The 23,891-nt window shown below is 38.4% G+C and overlaps 1 protein-coding gene across 1 annotated transcript in view; it reads left to right on the top strand.

Annotated features, from left to right (window-relative positions):
- CREBL2 (cAMP responsive element binding protein like 2) overlaps positions 1–23,518 on the top strand; it is a 31,889-nt gene extending 8,371 nt beyond the window's left edge. Inside the window, exons 2-4 of the mRNA XM_003265515.2 lie at positions 14,297–14,494; positions 16,092–16,236; positions 20,396–23,518. Of these exons, the coding sequence (XP_003265563.1) occupies positions 14,297–14,494; positions 16,092–16,236; positions 20,396–20,400 (348 nt within the window). The 3' untranslated portion in view covers positions 20,401–23,518. The remainder of the gene's footprint in view (positions 1–14,296; positions 14,495–16,091; positions 16,237–20,395) is intronic.
- Positions 23,519–23,891: the final 373 nt, after the last annotated feature.

The following is a 23,891-nucleotide window of genomic DNA, read 5'->3' as shown; positions in this document are numbered from 1 at the left end:
GGGAGGCTGAGGCAGGAGAATTGCTTGAACCCAGGAGGCGGAGGCTGTGGTGAGCCGAGATCGCACCATTGCACTCCAGCCTGGGCAACAAGAGCAAAACTCCGGCTCAAAAAAAAAAAACTGGCAGCAGGCTGTATTTGGGTTGCCAGCAGGGCGGTAATTTATTAACCTTGAACTACAGCATAAAGCACAAGTAGAGGTGTGGTCACAGATGAGGATGAAAGATAAGCAGGGACCAAATTACAATATGCCTGGTAAACAAGGCTGACAAATTTGGGTCAGTATCTTTCAGATTGGAAGAGACCTGGTGAATCAGATTCTTTTGGGATAGGGTCTGGGAATTTAAATTTTAATAGGCTTCCCAGTTGAGTGGCTCTTATGTGTAATGAGGTTTGAAAACCAAGGCCATAAGTGTTGGGGAGCCATTGAAGGGTTTTAAAGCAGAAGTGACAAAATCAGATTTGTGTTTTGAAGAAAAATGCCAATGGCTATATGGAGAACAGATTAGGGTGAAAATGTAGGAACTGGGACGAGATCAGAGGCAGATGGTCCAATTATGAAAGAACATGGGTTTTAGCATATGACTTGAGTTCAAATCTCATTTTCACCCTTTCAAACTGTTGTGATTTTGGACAGCTTATTTAATCTCTTCAGATATTACTTTCTTCAGATACAGATTGGGTGTGTTAATAAGGACTTTATTGAGTTATTGTGAGAATTAAATGTAATATATGTGTGATCCCATGCCAGAAGAACTTAATACATACTGAGTTCAATAAATCCTGGTCTTTTTTGAATTCTCACTGGCATGGTTAGATTGCACAGAAGAAAGGCCTGGGACTGAAGACCATATTAGAGACTTTACAATGTAAGTTGCAGTTGATGTGGTGTGCATAAAATTCCAAAAAGATACAAGAGTGGAGAGAATAGAGAGCTAAAGAGAGCCCTGGAAAACTCTAAAGTGATTAGAAGATTCTTAAAGAATAGGACTCAGCAAAATAAACTGAAAAGAGAGGTCATTGACATAAGAGAACCAGAAGATAGGGCTGTTACGCCATCTAAGAGTGGAGAGACTTTTACAAAGAGGACTTACCAGTTGGGGGGGATGGGGGAAGGGATAGGAGTTGAGAGAGGAGAGGCAGAGAAGTTAACTCTCAGGCTAGAGATGCCTACTTGATCTTTCTCCTGTTGACTAGAAAAACTGGCAGAAAGGTTAGCAGCAGGAAGATGTGAGTAGACTTTGCTGCTTTCTGTAGATCTGGCAAATATAAAAAGAGAAGAAGCCTAACCCACAGTTGTGAAGGAAGTTATGGGAGCCTTAACATCAAATGAAAACGCCACTGCTTGTTTTTTTTCTTTAAAGTGGTAAAGAGCAGTGGCTAGCCACATTCATATTTATCTTATTTTTCTTTAATCCGTGGGAGATAACTTTTCTCTTTGTGTTTTTAAGAGAAAGACAAAACAAGCCCTCCTGTTTTCCTTTTTGGCTGAGGCTGCTGGTACTTCTTCATCTAAATACAGTGGTTCTCTTAACTTTAACAACTTGAAACTTTTATTAGTCGCCTTAATTAGAGCATCAGGATGTAAATAAGTATAAAAAGGGTGATAAAACAAGAGTTCTTAATTGCTTTTCAGATTTTACATCCCTGAGAGGGAGCATTTCTTTTTAACAACTTCTTTAAAGTTGTTGGTGGTAGTAGTTTAAATCACTTTCAAAATATTGCTGATTTTTCTTTTTCATTTATTCATTAAATTATCAATCTTTTAATAAATATCTCTTAAATGCCTGGCTCTGTGCTGGATACTATGGGGTTGCAAAAGGAGTAGAAAACATAGCTTCTGTGCTCGAGGAGCTCAGACTACTTGGGGAGATAGAAAAATGTATGAGTCCACTAAAAAAACAATATAACAAAGCATATAAATTCAGTGTGATATTAACTCTGTGTTCCAGAACTTTGAAGAAAAATGACTTATGGACTGAGGGTGGTGGTCAGTGAGAGCTTCAGAGAAAGAGGGCTAGAGCTGATCTTAACAAAATAAAACAAGATTTGCCCTTTTGGGTGGTGGGAGGATAGAGGGAAAATAGAAATATAGGTATAGTTAGAAATGCAGGGGATGTGGTTCAGGCTGGTGGTCTCTAGGGAGACTGGCTTGAGTTGATACAGAGGGTGCCTGCTGGGGATAATGAAAGAGAGAACTGGCTTTGTGCGGGAATCCTGGATGCAGTGGGCTCAATGATGGCCCCTAAAAAGATATATCCATGTCTGAATCCCTGGAACCTGTAGTTATCACCTTATATGGTAAAACAGTGAATATTACCTTGTATGGCAAAAGATGTGATTAAGGATTTTGAGAGGAGGAGTTTATCCTCCATTATCTGGATGGGCCGTAAATCCAGTGACAAGTGTCCTCATAAGACTAAGGCAGAGGGAGCTTTGATGGACAGATGAGGAAGCAGTGTGACCACCGAGGCAGATTGCAGTGATGTGGCTACAAGTCAAGGAATGCTGGCAGCCACCAGAAGCTGGAGAGGCAAAGAATGGATCCTCCTCCATGACCTTCAGAGGGAATGCAGCTCCACCAGACTGTCCCAGTCTGGACATCCAGAGCCAGAGAATAAATTTCTGTTGGTTTAAGCCACCACGTTTGTGGTGATTTGTTACAGCAGCCCCAAGAAATGAGTATACTGGATATGGTGACTTAGTAGTGCTGAGCCAGAGGTCTTTTCTTGAACTTGAGGGTGCAATGGCCAGGGGCCATTAGAGAAAATTTATTATTTCTATAATGATCAGGTATTACTTTTTTACAGTGAAGAAAAACATCCTAAAGTTATGAAAAGAAAGGTTAATCTGGCAGCTCTTTGCAAAATGGATTGACTAGGGAAGTGGGGTGGAAAAGGAGAGATGGCAGGGAGATGCACTGGGAACCTATTGTAACAACCTGTGAGTAGTGCCCTGACTGGTGTTAGGATGTCAGTGAAGCAGGATATTTCCCTGACCCTTTTGTGGGACTCACAACAGGGGTGCCTCATATACTCAGCCCACCACTCTCAACTCCTTGCAGGAGGGAGCATGTGAGCAAACCAGTGAGGGAACTGGAGTGAATGAGCACTGGAACTGGCCAGCTGCTTTGGTACTGGCAGGAGTGAACTTTATGCAGGCCCAATGGCAGCATCCAGGTAGGGGTGCCTGAGACTTCTGAAGCCCCAGAGGGAGTGTTATAGTGCTCTTTGAGCTCTGCCATCCATGGATGGCTCAACTGTTAATAGCTCAGTGGACTCTTTGCCTTTTCTTGTGAGGCAACTGCCTTCCACCAGCAAGGGCAGAGGGCCAATGTGACAGCCTTTTGTATTTGCACTTGTGGCTCCTAAGCTCTTATCCAGCATCCAGGTAAAATGAGGTCACATAAATGAATTGAAGGATGGTGAAGGATGGTGAAGGATGGTGAATGTGGGGGATTTTATTGCTGATGAAAGTGGTTCTCAGCAGGAGGGGGAACTGAAAAGGGGATGGGACTGGTAGGTAATCTTCCCTTGAAGTCCAGCTGTCTCCAGCCAGACTCTTCTCTGAAGTTATGCCATCAAGCCATTCCTCTGAAGTCAAGCCACTTCTCTCTCTAGCCGTAGTCTCATCTACTGGCTGAGTCTGGGGGTTTTATAGGCACGGGATGGGGTGGGGCAGGGCCATGGGTGGTTTAGGAAAAGGCAACATTTGAGTGGGAAAACAGGGATGTCAGTTCTCATTGTGGGCCATCATTTCAGGCTTTTCGGCTTGAGGATAGGGTTTTGTCAGGGACCCACCCTTTTCTGTCTAGAATTTTCTGTCCCCTGTCTCTATCAGTAGGAATGGAGAAGAAGAGAGAAATCAGAGGTTTATAAAGGAATACATTGGCATCACTTTAGTGGGTGGGCATGGAGAATCACAATAGTAGAGGGAAACTTCAATGAGGTGTAACATGAAAAAGTTAGTTAACCTTCTCAGCACACCCCTTAACTGAGTGCCTAATATCAAAGTGAGTTGCATTTAATGAATGAATGTATAGCATAAATACAACAGTGCATTTAATGCACCTGTCAGTGTTAGAGCTTTTTCAGGGAATTATATGATCAGATTAATGTGTCCTGTCTGAGAGGTGGATGGTAATAGGCATGCTTGATTACCTTCTGACAGGTTGCCATGATACAAATCTAGGGACTTGGGTTCTAGTCCCTGCTCTGATGGAAGTCTCTGGACTAAAATCTTGTCATCTATGAAATGAAGAGATCACATATCCATATCTGTGTCTGTGTATACACATCCCTCCACCACCAGCATTCTTGTCTATATTGATATTCTGCTATCTGCAATGTTATTGTTTATTTCATATCTGCTTCTTTTCACTAGTCTAAATGCATTAAGTTTAAGTGTCCTATTGTTTTATATTTATCCCTAGAGTTTTACAGTGTTTGGGACAAAGTAGGTATTTAATTAAGGGTCCTTGAATAAAGGAATTAATGTGCCCCTCTTTACTGGAAAAAGATGAGGATAATAGTGCTGACCTTATCTGAGGTAGTGTGAAATAACATGAGATAGCGTGCAGAGTGCCTCACTCAAGGCCTTGTTCATAATGAGTGCTTTCTGAACACACACCCTGGTTTAGCCCCGAATTTATGTTTTTATTCTGTTTGTCCTGAAAACTGGGAAGCAAATAGTCCAAGAATCTTTGGAATAGGATTAAATGTGGGTGCTGGAGGCTTCCTCATTTTAAGAAGCCCCAGTTAACTCCTAAAGAGCATGCAACTATAATTATGTGTTCTCTTTCTGTGGAAGTTAAACTCGTTGACTGTGAAGCCTAGGCCATCCATAATTTCCTCAGGCCTTTGCAGACTGGTTTCTATTTTGTCTTTCGCTGTAATGGTTAATTTTAGAATTATCAGCTATCCCTCCCTTGATTAAATCCAGTTTTATCTTAATTCTCAACCTTAAAACTCATGAGTTAGAACCTTATGCTTGACCGCTCCCCTCCAGAATACTCATTCTCCTCATAAGCTTCTGTATCTGTGCTACCTTGATTCTTCCCTTTCAGCTATTCTTTTTGCTTTTTCAGCTTCACTAGGCAACCATGTCTTTTTAAAAAAATAATAGAGGTAATTCACAAACCATAAAATTCACCCTTTTAATTTGTTCATCCTGTGATTTTTAGTATATTCACAGAATTGTGCAATGATCATCACTATCTAATTCCAAAACAGTTCCATCACTCCAAGAAGAGACTCTTATAAACAAACTGTGGTACATCCCTCCAGTGGAATACTATTTATCAGTAAAAAGAAACGAGTTGCTAGATGCACCTGTAGTTCCAGCTACTTGGGAGGGTGAGGCAGAAGGACAGCTTGAGCCCAAGATTCTGAGACCAGCCTGGGCAACATAGTGAGGCCCTGTTTCTTAGAAAAAAAAAGAAAGAAAAAGAAAAATAAACAAGCTATCAAGCCACGAAAAGTCATGGAGGAGCCTTAAATGCATATTGCTAAGTGAAAGGAGCCATTTTGGAAAAGGCAAAACTGTAGAGATAGTAAAAAGTTCAGTGATTGTCAGGGTTTCAGGAGAACGAGGAAGAGAGAGAGGAATAGATGGAGCACAGGGGATTTTTAGGGCAGTGAGACTATTCTGTATGATACTGCTTATCAAAATTCATAGAATATACCACACCAAGAGTGAACTCTAATGTAAACTGTAGACTTCAGTTACTAATAATAAATCAATATTAGTTCATCAATTATAATAAGTGTACCACACTAATGAAAGATGTTAATAATAAGGGAAACTGTGAGAGTGGAGGGGGGATAGTATAGGAACTCTCTGTACTTTCTGCTTAATTTTCCTGTAAACCTAAACAGCTGTAAAAAAATAAAGTCTATTGATTTAAAAGAGAAAAAAAGAAACTGAGGCTATTAACAGGCACTCCCCATTTTTTCTTCCCTTCTCAGCCCTAAGCAACCATTAATCTACTTTAAGTCTCTATAGATTTGGCATAATACAATATGTGGCCTTTTGTATTTGTCTTCTTTCACTTCGCATAATGTTTTCAAGGCTATCAGTGTTGTACCATGTGTCAGTACTTCATTCCATTTTATAGCTGAATAATGTTCCATTGTGCGGATATATTACTTTTTGTTATCTATTCATCAGTTGATTGGCATTTGGGTTGTTTCTGCTTTTTAGGTATCGTGAATAACAGTGCTGTGAACATGGATATACAAGTTCTAATGTGGACATATGTTTTCATTTCTTTTTGGAATATACCTAGGACTGGAATTGCTAGGTTATAAACTTTGTGTTTAACTTTTTGAGGAACTGCCAAAATGTTTTCCAAAGTGGCTGCACCATTTTACATTCCCACAGCAATGTATGAGGATTTCACTTTCCCCACATCTGCACCAGTGCTTGTTGTTGGTTGTCTTTTTTTTTTTTGAGACGGAGTCTTGCTGTGTTGCCAGGATGGAGTGGTGAAATCTTGGCTCACTGCAGCCTCCACCTCCCGGGTTCAAGGGATTCTCCTGCCTCAGCCTCCCGAGTAGCTGGGCCTACAGGCGCCCGCCACCACGTCCAGCTAATTGTTTTTTATTTTTAGTAGAGATGGGGTTTCACTATGTTGGCCAGGATGGTCTTTATTTCTTGACATTGTGATCTGCCCACCTCAGCCTCCCGAAGTGCTGGGATTACAGGCGTAAGCCACCATGCCTGGCATTGGCTATCTTTTTGATTATGTAAATATCCTAGTGGGTGTAAAGTGATATATTTTGTGGTTTTGATTCACATTTCCCTAATGACTAATGATGAGTATTTTTTCATTTGCTTATTGGTGTTTGTATATCTTTTTTGGAGGAATATCTATCCAAATCCTTGCCCCTTTTTAAAATTGGGTTGTCTTTTTATTATTGAGTTGTAAGAGTTCTTTATGTATTCTAGATAAAAGTCTCTTATCATATTTGTGATTTACAAATATTTTCTCCCATTCTGTGGGTTGTCTTTTTACCTTGATTATCCTTGAAATACAGTTTGGTAGCTTGTGCTTATCATATCTAAGAAACCATTGCCTAATCCAAGGTCATAAGGAGTAAATCCTCTGTTTTCCTCTAAGTTTTATAGTTTTATCTCTTACATTTAGGCCTTTGTTCTGTTTTTTTTTTTTTTTTAATTTGAGACAGGGTCTCACCCTGTCATCTAGGCTGGAGTGCAGTGGCACAAACCCAGCTTCACTGCAGTCTTGCCCTCCTGGGCTCAAAAGATCCTCCCGCCCCAGCCTCCCAAAGTGCTGAGATTACAGTGTGACCCACTGCACCTGACTTGTTCAATTTTTAATTTTTGTATATGGTGCGAGGTAGGGATCCAACTTAATTATTTTGCAAGTGGCTATCCACCTGTCCCAGCACCCTTTATTGAAGAGACTATTCTTTCCCCATTTAATTGCTTTGGCACCTTGTCAAAAATCAATTGACTATAAATGTAAGGATTTATTTCTGGATTCTGTATGCTTTTCCATTGGTCTGTATGTCTGTCCTTGTGCCAATATTACACTGTTTTGATTACTGTAGCTTTCTAATAAATTCTTAAATCAGAAAATGTGAGCCCTCCAATTTGCATCTTTTTCAAGATTGTTTTGGTTATTCTGGGTCCCTCGTATTTCCATATGAATTTTAGGATTAGCCTGCCAATTTCAGCAAAAAGGTAGCTGAGATTTTGATAGGAATTTTTTTGAAACTGTAGATCAATTTGAAGAGTATTGCTATCTTAATAATAATAAATCTTCCAGCCCACTAACATGGGCTGCCTTTCCATTTATCAGATCTTCTTTAATTTCTTTTAATGATATTTTGTGTTTTTTAGTGCACAGATTTTACACTCCTTATGCTAAATTTATTCCTAAATATTGTATTCTTTTTTAGGCTACTATAAGTGGAGTCATTTTCTTAATTTCATTTTCAGATTGTTCATTGATAGTGTGTAGAAACACAACTGATTTTTGTATATTGATCTTGTATCCTGGACCCTTGCTCTACTCATTTAGTAGCTCTAATAGGTTTTTTCAGGGGGGCAAGAATTCTTTTGGATTGGATTTTCTATATATAAAATCACATCACCTTCAAGGAGATAGCTTTACTTCTTTACTTTTTCCTTTCCTTTCCTTTCCCTGAATGCTTTCTTTTTCTCGGTAGTACAGTGTTAAATAGAAGGGATGAGAGAAGACAAGATTGTTGCCTTATTCATGATCTTTGGGGGAAAGCATTTAGTATTCCACTGTTAGTAAGATGTTAGCTGTGGGTTTTTTGTAGATGTCCACTATCAGACTGGGGAAGTTTCCTCCTATTTCTAGGTTATTGAGTGTTTTTATCATGTGAAGGTGTGGAATTTCTGTCAAGTCCTTTGTGTGTGTGTGTGTGTGTGATGAACATGCAAGTTTTGTCCTTTTTTCCTGTTGATACGGTGTATTATAGTAATTGATTTTTCAGATGTCAAACCAACCTTTATTCTTGAGATAAATCCCTTTTAGTCATGGTGTATAATCTTTATATGTTGCTAGATTCAGCCTTCTAGTATTTTATTGAGGATTTTTTGCATATAAATTCACAAGACCATATTGGTCTGTAGTTTTCTTCTGATATCTTTGGTTTTGGTTTCAAGCACATATTGGCCTCGTGGAATAAGTTGAAATAAGCTTTCTCCTATTCCACTTTTTGGAAGAGTTTGTGAGTGTTAATTATTTAAATATTTGGTAGAATTCATCAGTGAAGTCATGTAAACCTAGGCTTTTCTTTGATTACTAATCGAAGAAAATTTTTTATTACTGATTCTGTCTTATTTGCTATAGGTCTAATTCCGATTTTCTATTTCTTCTTGAGTCTGTTTTGCTACTTTGTGTCTTTCTAGGAATTTGTCCATTTCATCTGGGTTATCTAGTTTTTTTGGCATGCAATTTTTCCTAGTATTCCTTTGCATCCCTTTTATTTCTGTAATGTTGGTAATGGTGTCTCTTTCGGTCCTGATTTTAGTATTTTTGAGTTTTTTCTTTCTCTAATGGTCAGTCTAGCTAAAGGTTGGTGAATTTTGTTGATCCTTTTGAGGAACAATCTTTTGGTTTCATTGATTTTTCTCTGTTGTATTTCCATCTTCTATTTTATTCATCTCTGCCTACTATTTATTATTACATTTTATCTGCCTGCTTTATGTTTAATTTGCTCTTCTTTTGCTAGTTTCTTAAGGTGGAAGATTAGATTACTGATTTGAAACCTCTCTTCTTTAAAATAAAAAAAAAGGTGTGTTCAGCTCGCTCTGAGGAATGCTCCAGTTGTACCCCATAAGTTTTGGTATGTTGTATTTTCTTTTTCTTTCATCTCAAAGTATTTTTCTAACTTCCCTTGTAATCGCAATTGCCATCTATTTTCCTCAAAGTATTTTTCTAATTTCTCTCGTAATCACAATCTTCTTTGACACATTGGTTATTTAAGAATGTCTTTTGTTTTTTAACTGTCATTTATTAAATACTGATTACCAGGTACCAAGAATTATATGACACAGTTCCAGGTGCTTACTTTGAAAAGGTCACGACCTTTAGTTTAGCTTGTCTTAAAAGAGGAAGTGTTTAAAACAGGGAGTTGGAAAATTGGGACCTTTAGTCTTGCTTGTAATCAGTAGACTTTAACACTTTTCACATATAATGAAGACAGACTTAGTATTTCAGAAACCTTACTGATGTCTAACATCTTTAATAGCCCACCTTTGTGAAAGAAGCTCTCTGTGAAGGGTAAGAAAAATCACTGGCTAGCAGGTTTCTTTTCTAAGTGATTGGAGGTAGGGAGACAGGTCTTTATTGTTTCCCTTGGGCTCACTGTCCGCATCTCACAAATGTGCTATAGGGCGGAAGAAGACATAAAATGGATAGTGGGTAAAGAGGTATACTGTTTTAAAGCCAGCTGTTTAAATTTGCACATGACTCTATGTCAGTAGAAATAAAATTAGAGCAGGAAAAAAAGCTAGTTATTTTCACAGTTTTCTTTGGAGTTTATGTTGGTACATGAAAGTCAGTACTTTTGTTCACCCATATTAATATGCTTCCTCACAGAAGTATCAGGAAAGAGCAAGGGAACAATGTGGTTATCACTGAGTTTGTGAAAACTATGAATTGTGAAGAATGGTCTTTTCGCCCAGGAATTAGTGGGCTTGATTTCAGTTTTAGCTGCTGGTTCTTGTTTCCTAGTTAATGCCCCCTATCTGTTCCTCAGTCTTTATGGCTTATGAAATATATAAAGTTCAGTTGTTAAGGCAACTGGTACTAACCTACGTTTGTATAATACTTTTTTCTCTCTTTTTTTAAATCTCAAATTCCTTTTACCAAATACTTTTTTTCTTTTTAAAGTAGTCTCATATACATTGTTATAGCTAAGATTTACAATAATCCTGTGTTATACTTACTCTCTTAGAACTTTAGGCATTAGCTGTTACAAAAAGCCAAAACATTTGGTTTATTACTGAGAAAAAGTTAAGCTAGAGAAGTGGTGATTATGTGGTTTTAAATGTAACTTTATTTTTTTATTTTTATTTTTTTTTTTTTGAGACAGAGTCTCTGTCGCCCAGGCTGGAGTGCAGTGGCGCGATCTCGGCTCACTGCAAGCTCCGCCTCCCGGGTTCACGCCATTCTCCTGCTTCAGCCTCTCCGAGTAGCTGGCACTACAAGCGCCCGCCACCACGCCCGGCTAATTTTTTGTATTTTTAGTAGAGACAGGGTTTCACCGTGGTCTCGATCTCCTGACCTCATGATCCACCCGCCTCGGCCTCCCAAAGTGCTGGGATTACAAGCATGAGCCACCGTGCCTGGCCTTAAATGTAACTTTATAGGAAATGACATAAAATACAGAAACCTTGGATTCATATACTATGCCTTTCTAATTTAAAAAAAAGGAATAACACAGTTCCAATTTAAATATTTTGCTACCATAAAAACTAAACAAAGGGTTATAGCTTTTATTTTATACTTCTATGATTGCTAGGTTTGTTTCAAAAATCAGTGAAGTCCATGAAGTACACTATGTTCTCTTTCTGGCTTCTCAAAAGCAGCTACTCCTGAATTAATTAAAAACAGCAATATATGAGGTATTGGATTATAGTGTTATATGATTAATGACTCATTTTACTACATAAAGAATAGATGTCATTATCCATTTATTTCACTATAGACATGAGTTCTTGATGTAATATATAAGCTTTTCAAAAAGTATATTCAATAGTAAATACACTTTGTTTTAACGCAGGGTGATTTCAAAATATTTTATTAAAATTATGTGATTGGTGAGATATAAGCATAATTTTAAATTTAACCCATTTTAATATTTGGATGAACTAGGTCATCCTGCAATTGCTTTCAAATATTTGGCTCTGAAGAAAGTTTCCTTATTTTTATATACATATATATGTGTGTGTGTATATATGTATATATATACACATATCTATATACACACACACATATATATGTATATATATATATATTTTTTTTTTGAGTTGGGGTCTTGCTCTTGTCATCTAGCCTGGAGTGCAGTGGCCCGATCTGGGCCCACTGCAACCTCCACCTCCCAGGTTCAAGCGATTCTCCTGCCTCAGCCTCCTCCCAAGTAGCTGGGATTACAGGCGCCCACCACCGTGCCCGGCTAAGTTTTATATTTTTAGTAGAGACAGGGTTTCACCATATTGGCCAGGCTGGTCTCGAATTCCTGACCTCAGGTGATCCACCTGCCTCGGTCTCCCAAAGTGCTGGGATTACAGGTGTGAGCCACCGCACCCAGCTAGATGTATATTGTTATAATGTAATAAAAACATGACGATTGGGCCAGGCCCGGTGGATCACCTGAGGTGGGCACCTGTAATCCCAGCTACTCGGGAGGCTTTGGCTGGAGAATCGGTTGAACCTAGGAGCAGGAGGTTGCAGTGAGCTGAGATCGCGCCATTGCACTCCAGCGTGGGCGACAAGAGCAAGACTCTATCTCAAAACAAACAAACAAACAAAAAACGTGACGATGATGCAGAAGAGAAAAGCTTTAAAAGACCAGGTTTTGAAAACTTGAAACTAACTTGGAAACAGTACTGAAGCACCTGGCTTTAAGACGGTGATGGAAAGGACAGATTTTTTTTCCCCCAGAGCCTTGGAGTAATCTGTCTCATTTCAGAGCCACCCCACAAAAAATGCTAGATACAATGGTTGGCCATCATGATGTGACAGTTTGGTAAATGTGGCTGATTCACTTTAAAGCTTGGTTTTCTTGACCTAACTATTAGACTTAGTAATGATCTGATCTTTTTAGGGGACTTAGCATTGTGAATATGATACTAATAGTGATTTCAAACAAATCAGAGTTTTTGTATCCAAACAGATGTTGACCCTTTGAGTTTTGCTATCTGGGAAGGCATCTACATTTATTCTAATGATTTGCCAGTGTTTGAATTTTGCATCTTCTCTTTTATAATTGCCTTTAAAGCCTTAGCAATATTCCTGTCAGGACACTAAAGATATAAAATGTTTATTCTTCGAGGGCGATTTTCAGAAAGAGCTAGACATCAGTCATTCAGAACCATGTCAGAAAAATAAAGTGGATAATCAGATTGGGAATTTAAAGAATAGTGTATAGCTCTAACATATTGTGTTATACCTTATAAAACTTATAAAAACTGGCTCCAATACTACTTTCCAAAAAATCTTTGAACTGTGGCATTATTGGAATAAATGTACCCCCTTTCAAGGTGACTGCATTAAAGAACACTTACTTGATGTATAAGTTCAGGTTCAAGTGTTTAATAATTCATCCTCTTTACCATATAGTTACACCTTGCATAAGAACTTGGGAAGGTTTCAAAGCTAAACAACGAAGAAGATTAAATTACTTTGCCAGTCACCTAATAATTGTGCCTAGGCAGGTAATTGAGTAACAGGAATATTGAGAGGTTGCTTTATGACATCAGTGGGAGCAGGGAGAAATCTACTGAGACAGTTGAGGCTTTCTGTGTATTCCTTTGGGCTCAACAAATTTGAGGGAATTTATAGCCAAATTCCTTAGGATACATATTTATTTTTATATATACAATTTTATACCCATATTTTATATTTTATTATCTAATTTGAAAATCATAAAAATATAGGTGAGGAAAAGCTATTTAGAATTACACCTATCAGAGAAGTCTTCACTGACCTTGTTGACTTCCTTTCTTCTATGTATTGTTTTATAATGTTGAGATCATAATGAACTTACAGTTTCGAATGTTGAGTTCTTTAAATGTATTTTGTTGCAATTATTTTTCTCAAGGCAATAAAAACTTCTTCATGAGTCCAGGCACAGTGGCTCACACCTGTAATCCCAGCACTTTGAGAGGTGGAGGCAGGAGGATCGCTTGAGGCCAGGAGTTTGAGACCAGCCTGGTCAACATAGCAAGAACCCATCTCTACAAAACGATTTTTTTTTTTTTAATTACCCAGGCATGGTGATGCTCACCTGTAGACCCAGCTACTAGGGAGGCTGAGGCAGAAGATACTTGAGCTCAGGAATTCAAGACTGCAGTGAGCTGTGATGGTGCCACTGTGCTCCAGCCTGGGTAACAGAGTAAGCGAGAATCTGTCTCAAAAAAAAAAAAAAAAAAAAAAGTGGGGCCTGGCACCATGGCTTACTCCTAGCACTTTGGGAGGCCAAGGCAAATGGATCACTTAAGCCTAGGAGTTGGAGACCAGACTGGGCAATATGGTGAAACCGCATCTCTAAAAACAACAACAAAAATACAAAAATTAGCCAGGCGTGGTGGCTCACGCCTATAGTTACAGCAATACGGGAGGGTGAGGTGGAAGGATCACCTGAGCCCTGGAGCTCAAGGCTGCAGTTAGCCATGATTGTGCTACTGAACTCTAGCCTGAGTGACAGAGTGAGACCCTGTCTGGAAAAAAAAAAAATTGTCATGAACAAAATATTTAGTAGACATTTCTCAGTTTTTATTATCCATCTCCATATGGTTTATAAAGTTTACTGGTGAGCTGTTTAAACTTTATTATCAAATAAATAATAAAAATGTACATTATTTCTTCTTTCACATTCATGGTTTCAAAAGTGTCAGAAAATAAATTATGAGGCAAAGACCCAGAAGGCATTTGATGGGATTATGCTTTCTTAGTTCCATAGGGCTTCACTCACGTTTTGTTTATAAATGTTCTCTTTGCTAATATGCAGCCATATTCACTTTTCTGTACACAGAACTAAGGGAAAAATTATTTCTTCTCTCACTTGCTGAAGGTGGTTGGAGGCAAAGTAAAGAAGCCCGGTAAACGTGGTCGGAAGCCAGCCAAAATTGACTTGAAAGCAAAACTTGAGAGGAGCCGGCAGAGTGCGAGAGAATGCCGAGCCCGAAAAAAGCTGAGATATCAGTATTTGGAAGAGTTGGTATCCAGTCGAGAAAGAGCTATATGTGCCCTCAGAGAGGAACTGGAAATGGTAAGAAATCGTCAGTAAACACATGAAAATATCACCTCAACAGTCAAATAAATAATACATTAAAATACGAAAATACCAGTTATCACCTGTCCAGGTGGCAAACATTGGAGAGAATATTAATCTGTTAGCCAGGATGGGGGCAAATAGGCATCTTCATACACTGCTGGTGGGAGCAGAGTGTACATGACTGTTATGCTAAGGGATTGTTTATGAGAGAAGAAAATGGAAAATAACCCAGATGGACAACAATAAAGGACTGGTTAAATAAATGTTACTACATCCATGTATTAGACTACTTCGTAGCCAGTAAAAATCACAATGCACATATATTTACTGATGTAGAAAGATAGAATATATTGCTAAGTAGACAAAGCAATGTAACAATATGTAACTATGCATAGCATACCATTCGTGTTTAAGTGACTTTATTTATTTATTTTTATTTATTTATTTTTTATTTTTTTGAGACGGAGTCTCGCTCTGTCGCCCAGGCTGGAGTGCAGAGCACGATCTCAGCTCACTGCAAGCTCCACCTCCCGGGTTCAGACCATTCTCCTGCCTCAGCCTCCCAAGTAGCTGGGACTACAGGCGCCCACCACCATGCCCGGCTAATTTTTTTTGTATATTTAGTAGAGACGGGGTTTCACTGCATTAGTCAGGATGGTCTCAATCTCCTGACCTCATGGTCCGCCCGCCTTGGCCTCCCAAAGTGCTGGGATTACAGGCATGAGCCACCACTCCTGGCCAAGTGATTTTATTTATTTTACATGTTTTATTCACTCATCCATTTAGACTTTGGGCACTGGCTGTAAAAATGTGAAAGAGAGTAGATAAAACAGAATTGAAACTCCATTATTGTGAGCTGAGGGAGGAAGTGACAGAAGAGAGAGATGATATTACCGTGATCATTACACAACTGGGACAGGCTTCCACGGGTGTTTAGAAAGTAAGACAACAAGGTTGGAACATGCAGAGAGGGACATGAACAGTGTTGTATATATTGTCCAGATATATACTATTCAGTAGTTTTTTTGATATGTTGAATGTGACATGCTATCAATTATTTCTTACTTTCTGCAGTGTAAGCCACTTGAGGGCAGAATCTTTGGTCAGCTTTGTCTTTGTATACCCCCAAAGTCCCTAGCATGCACTCTGGTAGACAGTAGATGTTTAATGATTATTCGTTAAAGAGAGAAAGGAAATTACTAACATTTATTTCTTTATTTTGGGAGTAGAAATAATACTGTGACAATTATTTAAAAAAAAAAAAAAGATTAATTCTAACTAGTGGCACACTGTGGGGAGAAGTCCTTTTAACCACAGGGGTCTTTTAAATCTGGGCAACACTCCAGTACATCAGAGACAATTCAGCAGCAGTTTTTCCACCTCTTCTGAAAGATGGCAGGTCTCATACATGTCCTCAGTTATAAATAGGTAATACCATGGAGGGTGGGATTCCCAGCAGCGAACGTGACCTCTAGCCATGGGAGTTCTTATATCTAGGATTTCTACCAGTGGTTCCTGAACTCTGACAAGTAAAAGTTAATTTAAATATGTTTTAAATTTATATTTATATTTAAAATTAAATATGTTTCAGTACAAGCAGTGGTGCATGGCAATGGACCAAGGAAAAATCCCTTCTGAAATAAAGGCCCTACTCACTGGAGAAGAGCAGAGCAAATCTCAGCAGAACTCAAGCAGGCATACCAAGGCTGGGAAGACAGACGCTAATAGCAATTCCTGTAAGTGCCATCAATGGGAGAATTTATATTTAAGAGAGTATCTCGGCTGGGCGCAGTGGCTCATGACTATAATCCTAGCACTTTGGGAGGCCGAGGTGGGCAGATCACTTAAGGCCAGGAGTTTGAGATCACCCTGGCCAACATGGTGAAACCTCATTTCTATTAAAAATACAAAAATTAGGCACAGTGGTGTGTGCCTGTAATCCCAGCTACTCAGGAGTCTGAAGCACAAGAATTGCTTTAACCTGGGAAGTGGAGGTTGCAGTGAGCTAAGATCATGCCATTGCACTACAGCCTGGGCAACAGAGTGAGACCTCAAAAAAAAAAAAAAAAAAAGAGAGAAGTGGCTTAGATTCTAAATATTAAAATGCATTTTACATGGAGTCTATAAAGAGCAACTGATACATTTATCGAAATTTTATTATTAATAGACTTAGTCCATAAATGGGAGTCATGAATCTAGCTTTTTGTTAATAATACTACCTTTTATTTGTATTTTGATTTACAGTTTACAGAGTACTTTCATTTATATTTATCTTAAATATTCCCTCCAATGATTGTATTAAGGAATTATGCTTATTTTATAGATGAAAAAATAGCAGAAAGGCTGGGTAAGGTGCCCAAGGTCACACAGTTTAATGGTAGAACCTGTCCTCACCTAATCCAGGCTCTCTAGTGCAGTAGCCCATCATTGTAAGGATTGTTTTTAATTGAGGTAAAATTCATATAACATAAAAATTGAGAGCCATTTAGTACATTCACAATGTTGTGCAACCATCGTGTCTACCTAGTTAGAAAACTTTTAATCACCTCAAAAGAAAATCCTGAACCCATTAAGCAGTTATTCCCCATTACCCACTTCCCCCCACCCCTGGCAACCATGAATCTACTTTCTGTCTCTATGGATTTACCTATTCTATATATTAATATTTTATATACATGGAGTCTATACAGTATGTGACTTTTTGTGTCTGGCTTCTGTCACCTAGTATAATGTTTTCAAGGTTCATCCACATTGTAGCATGTATCATCAGTATTTAATTCCTGTTTATGGTCAAATAATATTTATATATATACAGTTGTTTATCCTTTGACGGACATATGTTTTTACCTCTTAGATATTGTGAATAGTACTGCTGTGAACATGTGCGTACAGGTATTTGTTTGCATACCTGTTTTGAATTCATTTGTATGTATACCTAGGAGTCAAATTGCTGGGTCATATGACAATTCTATGTTTAATTTTTGAGGAATAGTCAAACTGTTTTCCATAGTACCTGAAACATTTTACATTCCCACCAGCAATGTATGTCTGTTCCAATTTGTCCACATCTCATCAACACTTATTTTCCATTTTTTAAAACTATAGCCATCCTAATGGGTATGGAGTGGTATCTCATTGTGTTTGATTTGCATTTTCCTAATGCCTAATGATGTTGAACATATTTTCATATGGTTGTTGGCCATTTGTATGTATTCTTTGGGGAAATGTCCAGGTCCCTGGCTCCTGTTTTAATTAGGTTGTTTTTGTTGTTGAGTGGTAACAGTTCTATTGGGGGGAACTGCCCCCAATATTTCAACATAGGTTCTTTCTATTTTCCATAAATGTCGGCCGACTGAGAAATAAAGAGAGACAGTACAAAGAGGAATTTTACAGCTGGGCTGCCAGGGGTGACATCACATATTGGTAGGACTGTGATGCCCACCTGGGTTTTTATTAAGGGTTTCAAAAGGGGAGGTGGTGTAAGAACAGGGAATAGGCACAAAGATCACATGCCTCAAAGGGCAAAAAGCAGAACCACTAATAAGGGTCTAACAAAGATCACATGCTTTTGAGGGAACAGGACAAGGGCAAAAGCAGAACCACTGATAAGGGTCCAACAAAGATCACAGGGCAAAGGGCAAAAGCAGAAGCACTGATAAGGGTCTGTGTTCAGTGGTGCACATATTATCTTGATAAACATCTTAAACAACAGAAAAAACGGGGTTTGAGAGCAGAGAAGCGGTCTGACCACAAATTAATACCAGGGCAGAGTTTTTCCCCACCCTAGTAAGCCTGATGGTTCTGCAGGAGACCAGGGTGTATCTCAGTCCTTATCTCAACTGCACAAGACAGACATTTCCCAGAGTGGCTGTTTATAGACCTCCCCCCAAGAACACATTCCTTTCCCAGGGTATTAATATTAATATTCCTTGCTAGGAAAAGAATTTAGCAATATCTTTCCTACCTGCACGTCCGTTTATAGGCTCTCTGCAAGAAGAGAAATATAGCTCTTTTTGTCCGACCCTGCAGACAGTCAGACCTTATGGTTTTCTTCCCTTGTTCCATAAAAATCACTGTTATTCTGTTCTTTTTCAAGATGCACTGATTTCATATTGTTCCAACACACGTTTTACAATCAATTTGTACAGTTAACACAATTATCACAGTGGTCCTGAGGTGACATACATCCTCAGCTTACGAAGATAATAAGATTAAGAGTAAAGTAAAGACAGGCATAAGAAATTATAAAAGTATTATTTGGGAACAGATAAATGTCCATATTAATATGAAATCTTCACAATTTATGTTCCTCTGCTGCAGCTCCAGCCGGCCCCTCTGTTCAGGGTCCCTGAGTTCCCACAACAGAGTTCTTTATCGTGGTTATAAAACCTTTGTCAGATACATGATTTGCAGATATTTTCTCCGCTTCTCTAGGCTTCTTTTCACTTTGTTGATAGTGTTCTTTGATACACAAAATATTTTAATTTTGATGAAGTCCAATTTATCTATTTTTGTTCTTTTGTTTTTGTTTTTTTTTTTTTCTTTTTTGAGACGGAGTCTCGCTCTGTCGCCCAGGCTGGAGTGCAGTGGCGCAATCTCGGCTCACTGCAGGCTCCGCCTCCCAGGTTCACGCCATTCTCCTGCCTCAGCCTCTCCGAGTAGCTGGGACTATAGGCGCCTGCCACCACGCCCAGCTAATTTTTTTGTATTGTTAGTAGAGACGGGGTTTCACCGTGGTCTTGATCTCCTGACCTCGTGATCCACCTGCCTCGGCCTCCCAAAGTGCTGGGATTACAAGCGTGAGCCACCGCGCCCAGCCTTTTGTTCTTTTGTTACTCATGCTTTTGGTGTCATAGCTAAGACTCCATTGCCAAATCCACAGTTACGAAGATTTACCCGCCTCATGTTTTCTAAGAATTTTATGGTTTTAACTCTTTTATTTGGGTGATTGATCCATTTTGAATTAATTTTTCTATATGGTGTAAAGTGGGAGTCCATATGTTGCATGTGAGTATCTAGCTGTCCAAGCAACATTTGTTGAAGAAACTGGAAAGATTTTAAAATGAATATGTCCTATGTTGATTTCTTCATTATTGTGATTACTCTGGGAGCACTTTAAATAGCTATAAAGAAATGTTACAAACCTTTATTATTATTATTGTTATTTTTTTTTTAGGTCAACCTCTGGGAGCACAGAACAACTTTTTTTTTCTTTTTTGAGACGAAGTCTCACTCTGTTGCCCAGGCTGGAGTGCAGTGGCACGATCTTGGCTCACTGCAACCTCTGCCTCCCAGGTTCAAGCGATTCTCCTGCCTCAGCCTCCCAAGTAGCTGGGGTTACAAGTGCATGCCACTGCACCCAGCCAATTTTTTGTATTTTTAGTAGAGACAGGGTTTCACCATATTGGCCAGGCTGGTCTTGAACTCCTGACTTCAGGTAATTCACCCGCCTCGGCCTCCCAAAGTGCTAGGATTACAGGCGTGAGCCACCACGCCTGGCCAGAACAAACTTTTTATGTTTTAAATATTTTTTACAAAATTGAAGAAATTGGCTTTTTGATAACTTTTATTAGATAACATTTGTCTTCATCTAGGTTGACAAGTGCACTAAAATATGAGACTCCACCACTATACAATTCACCCATGTAACCAAAAACCACTTCTACCCCAAAAGCTACTGAAGTGTTTAAAAATTAAAAAAAAAAAAACATTTGCCTTCATCTAAATTAAATTAATGGAAAAAAGACAAATCAGCTTTTTTTTAGTCTGTATTTTTAAAAATTAGCCTTACTGAAGATACTAAACTGAAAAAAAAAATTTATGCATCTTAAAACAGATTAATCAAACTTTATTGACTCTAAAAACATTCTTACATTGGTAACTTTTATTTTTCAGGGTGAAGATTATATAAAGATGAGTCAGTGATTGAAGCCAATATTCTGATTCCCATGGAAGATGGATGGGCAAGAGTGTACTTCTTGGCTCCATTTACTACCTACTGCTCAGTAGTCATCTCTGTAAATCTGCAATTTCTACCAAAATGTGTGATCATAGATCTCAAAGGATCTTGCTTTAACTTTCAACACTTAGAAAATCTACAAACATTCAGACCTGTCTGGGTTGGTATTGCCACCCATGACATTTAACATGTTGTGATGCTTGAAAACACAGGAGTAGAGAAAATCGATGAAGATTGTATTTTTGCACCTTAACTCCACATTGCTTTATTGGTTAATTTATATTCTTTCCATGTAATTCATGTAATTGTATGTCTGTGTGTGTTTATGTGTCACCGCCTTTCATGTTTTTGATTGCCCTACAAAGAGAAACCAAATGAGCTGATTACTGACTGTAAGTTCTCAGCCTTTATGGACCTAATCTTATTTTTATTTACTTGAGTAATGTTTATTCTCTACATGAACCATGATTTCTCCTGTGAGCCATTCCAGCATAAGCTGTGAATATGTATTAACAAATATATACATTTCTATTTTTATAATCCATAAGGATATGCCTGTTTTAAATAACATACATATTAACAAAATCTATCAGGAAAACCCTCAAGACAGCTTCTAGTTAAAACCTTTGTTGCTGTCCTCTCAAACTATATTTATAAAAATTTGCTAGGGCCAAATCCATACTTGCAGAATAATTCATCAAATTTTATTTTTAAGTGAAAAGTAACCTTTCAGGCATTTCAGCAGCATACATTGACAACCTAGGGTATATATGTATGTATGTTTCTTATTGTATGTCTATATATGTATGTGGGGAGGACAGGAGTGAATGTTCACACACTTTTCTTGCGTACTCAACGAAATTGGAGAATGTTTCTGAAGAAAATTGGATGAAATTAGCTGCTAAGATTGAGTTTCTGCCTTAAAATCTGGAACAAAAAAAGGGACAAATTGCTGGTAGATCTACTGACCGTAGCCATCACCAGGACACTTAGTTTCTTCCCAGACATGAATTTCCTGACAGGCTCTGAGCCAGAAACACACTGTGGGTGTGCATCTGGTTCAGCCCTGGCTATGCCTCCACTGTGGAGGGAAGCATCGGAACTGGAGTTGTGCACAGCACCGCAGCTAGTGGGCCTGGCTGGGGGTGCAGAAGGGCAGGGTAGTTCTTTCCAGTTCCCCTTGCAGCTACACTTACTTTCTTCCTGACTACCAAATGGAGTGACGGTTGAAGAATCAAGCTCATAATATGATACACCCAGACAGACCCAGAAATCTTTTGATTTCCCCAGCGAGATACTTATCACTCTCTCTTCTCTTTCCCATGTTTAAAACAGGAGTTGTGTTCTCTGTCGCTGCTAAATTATTCTTCACTTGAGTGAAGCAAATATTTAGCTTCCAAATAAAGTATGTTTTGTTCTGAACTGGCAGTTTAAGAGGAGATACCGTAGTCTAGATTGTCTTTGAGGTAGAACATGCGATGGACCACATAGTTTAAGATTACAAGGTACTTTCCCTCTTCTCTCAGGCCATGCATTTGAATAAAGTGCCTCCCTTAGCCTGAGCTCCTAAAGACCTCTTGTACTTGGTTGCAAACTCAGATCTCTAGTCTAGTCTAGTCATGTGTGACTGTGTACTGAGATACCACTAGCCCAGTTTGCTGGGTCTCTATGTTTTGGAAGTTGGGGGTTTAATAATATTTAATGTCTTTTTAGGATCATAAACATAAATAGGTTGGTTGATATTCAGGCCTTCAGAATTTAAGGGTTTTAAATATAGCATTCAGATTGTAATTGGTGTGTTTTTGCCATCTGGTCTACTCGATTGTATATTTTTATTTTGCAGAACAACCCAAGACTTACTTTATGTTGCTTTGTTCAGTACCTTTTGAATTCCCCCGGAAGAGTTGTTTTCAAAACAAACATTCCAAAATGAATGTCGCTCTTCAATGGAACGTCTCTATTGTGCTTGAAGTATTTCTTCTCTGGTTGTAATTCTAAATTACAGAGTCATTTGAGCTTTCTCCCCTCCCGCTAGTATCTTTACAGGAGCAGGGAAGAGCAGTGACTTTATCCTCAGGTGGAGGATGTATAATTTTGGGCGAGGTTAAATTACAATTTATTTGAGGTTATTCCTAAACCTGTTTATTTGGTATTTTGGAGGAGATCACACTAAGAGAACGTTGATTGCCTTGGCTATTGTGCTGGCTGGACACTTTGGTCACTTTTGAAGCATGTTAATAAATGTCACTGATTAAAACAGCTGGAGCATTTCCTTCCCATTCCAGTGAAGGAGCAGCATAGTGAAATCCTGGCACCCCTCACCTTTTTGTGATGACAAGAAGGCTGACAGTCATGGAGCCCAGGAGAAGGTGCTGCTCTCCTTGCTTTCTGAGTAAACAGAGTAATGTCTTCTTTTTCTTATTTTCCCAAAGAAAGAAAGATAAGGGGGAAAATATATTTGTATGTTTAGACCAGCCAAATTCTTCTGTCATTATTTTAGCATCAACCTGCTGTATATTAGAGCAACTGAATATAATATGGAATAAGTTTGACCAGGTCAAGTTTTAGGATATAGTTGAATTTATTTAAAAAGTTTTCTATTTTATCTAAAATCTTTCTATTATATCTGAATTAGAATGATCGTCCTGCAGCAAATTCACCTTACCGTTTGCTGGCTAATTGACAGTATTTATCAGCATCACTGTGTAGCATTCTATTTTAGCATCTTTGAATTATGATCATTTGATTTGGCTAATTACAAAAAGTACAGGTTTAAACTGGACTTACCTTGAGTTAAAGGCAAAGAAAATCTAAAAACATAAATGTTATATTTCACAAGAAATCAGTTGCATATTATTCATTACATATTTAGTTTTAAAAGGAGGAGTCACCTTGAATTATTTTCTGAGTCAACTTGAATTATTTGATCTCTTAACCTGCTTTCTCATCTGTAAAAAAGGGGGGAGGATAACTTTCACAGGGTAATTGGTAGGCTAAATAGGAGTTATAGAAAACTGTTAAATAGGAAAGAACTACATTAAATTTAAATATTCACATTATGCCTGTGTTTGACTATTGTTAGCATTTAAATCACTAAAGATCAATGTATTTAGTGAGTTGGACTCTAAATATGTAGTACTGTAGGTATCATATTTCCCAACTCTTTTTAGCTATATCATGTCTATCCTTGGAATGATATAGTCGGGGGCCCTTTTTAGCAATAATAGCCTTCTATTAATTAGACTAATTTTAAGAACAACTAATATTCCAACTGGCAATATCATCCTATAATTATCCGCATAAAGCAGGCTTTCAGGCTGCTAGGTAACTTGGCTCTCTTCTATTGCATCCGTTTTATTTAACTACAGGATGGTCATGAATCAGTGGCAGGACTGCCTTGTAAAGTTGTGCTGATTTTGCACTACACAAAAG

Source organism: Nomascus leucogenys, chromosome 23 (assembly GCF_006542625.1).
Source record: "Nomascus leucogenys isolate Asia chromosome 23, Asia_NLE_v1, whole genome shotgun sequence".
Classification (NCBI taxonomy): domain Eukaryota; kingdom Metazoa; phylum Chordata; class Mammalia; order Primates; family Hylobatidae; genus Nomascus; species Nomascus leucogenys.
Note: the sequence above shows the minus strand (reverse complement) of the source record. Positions and strands in the feature narration are given on the sequence as shown.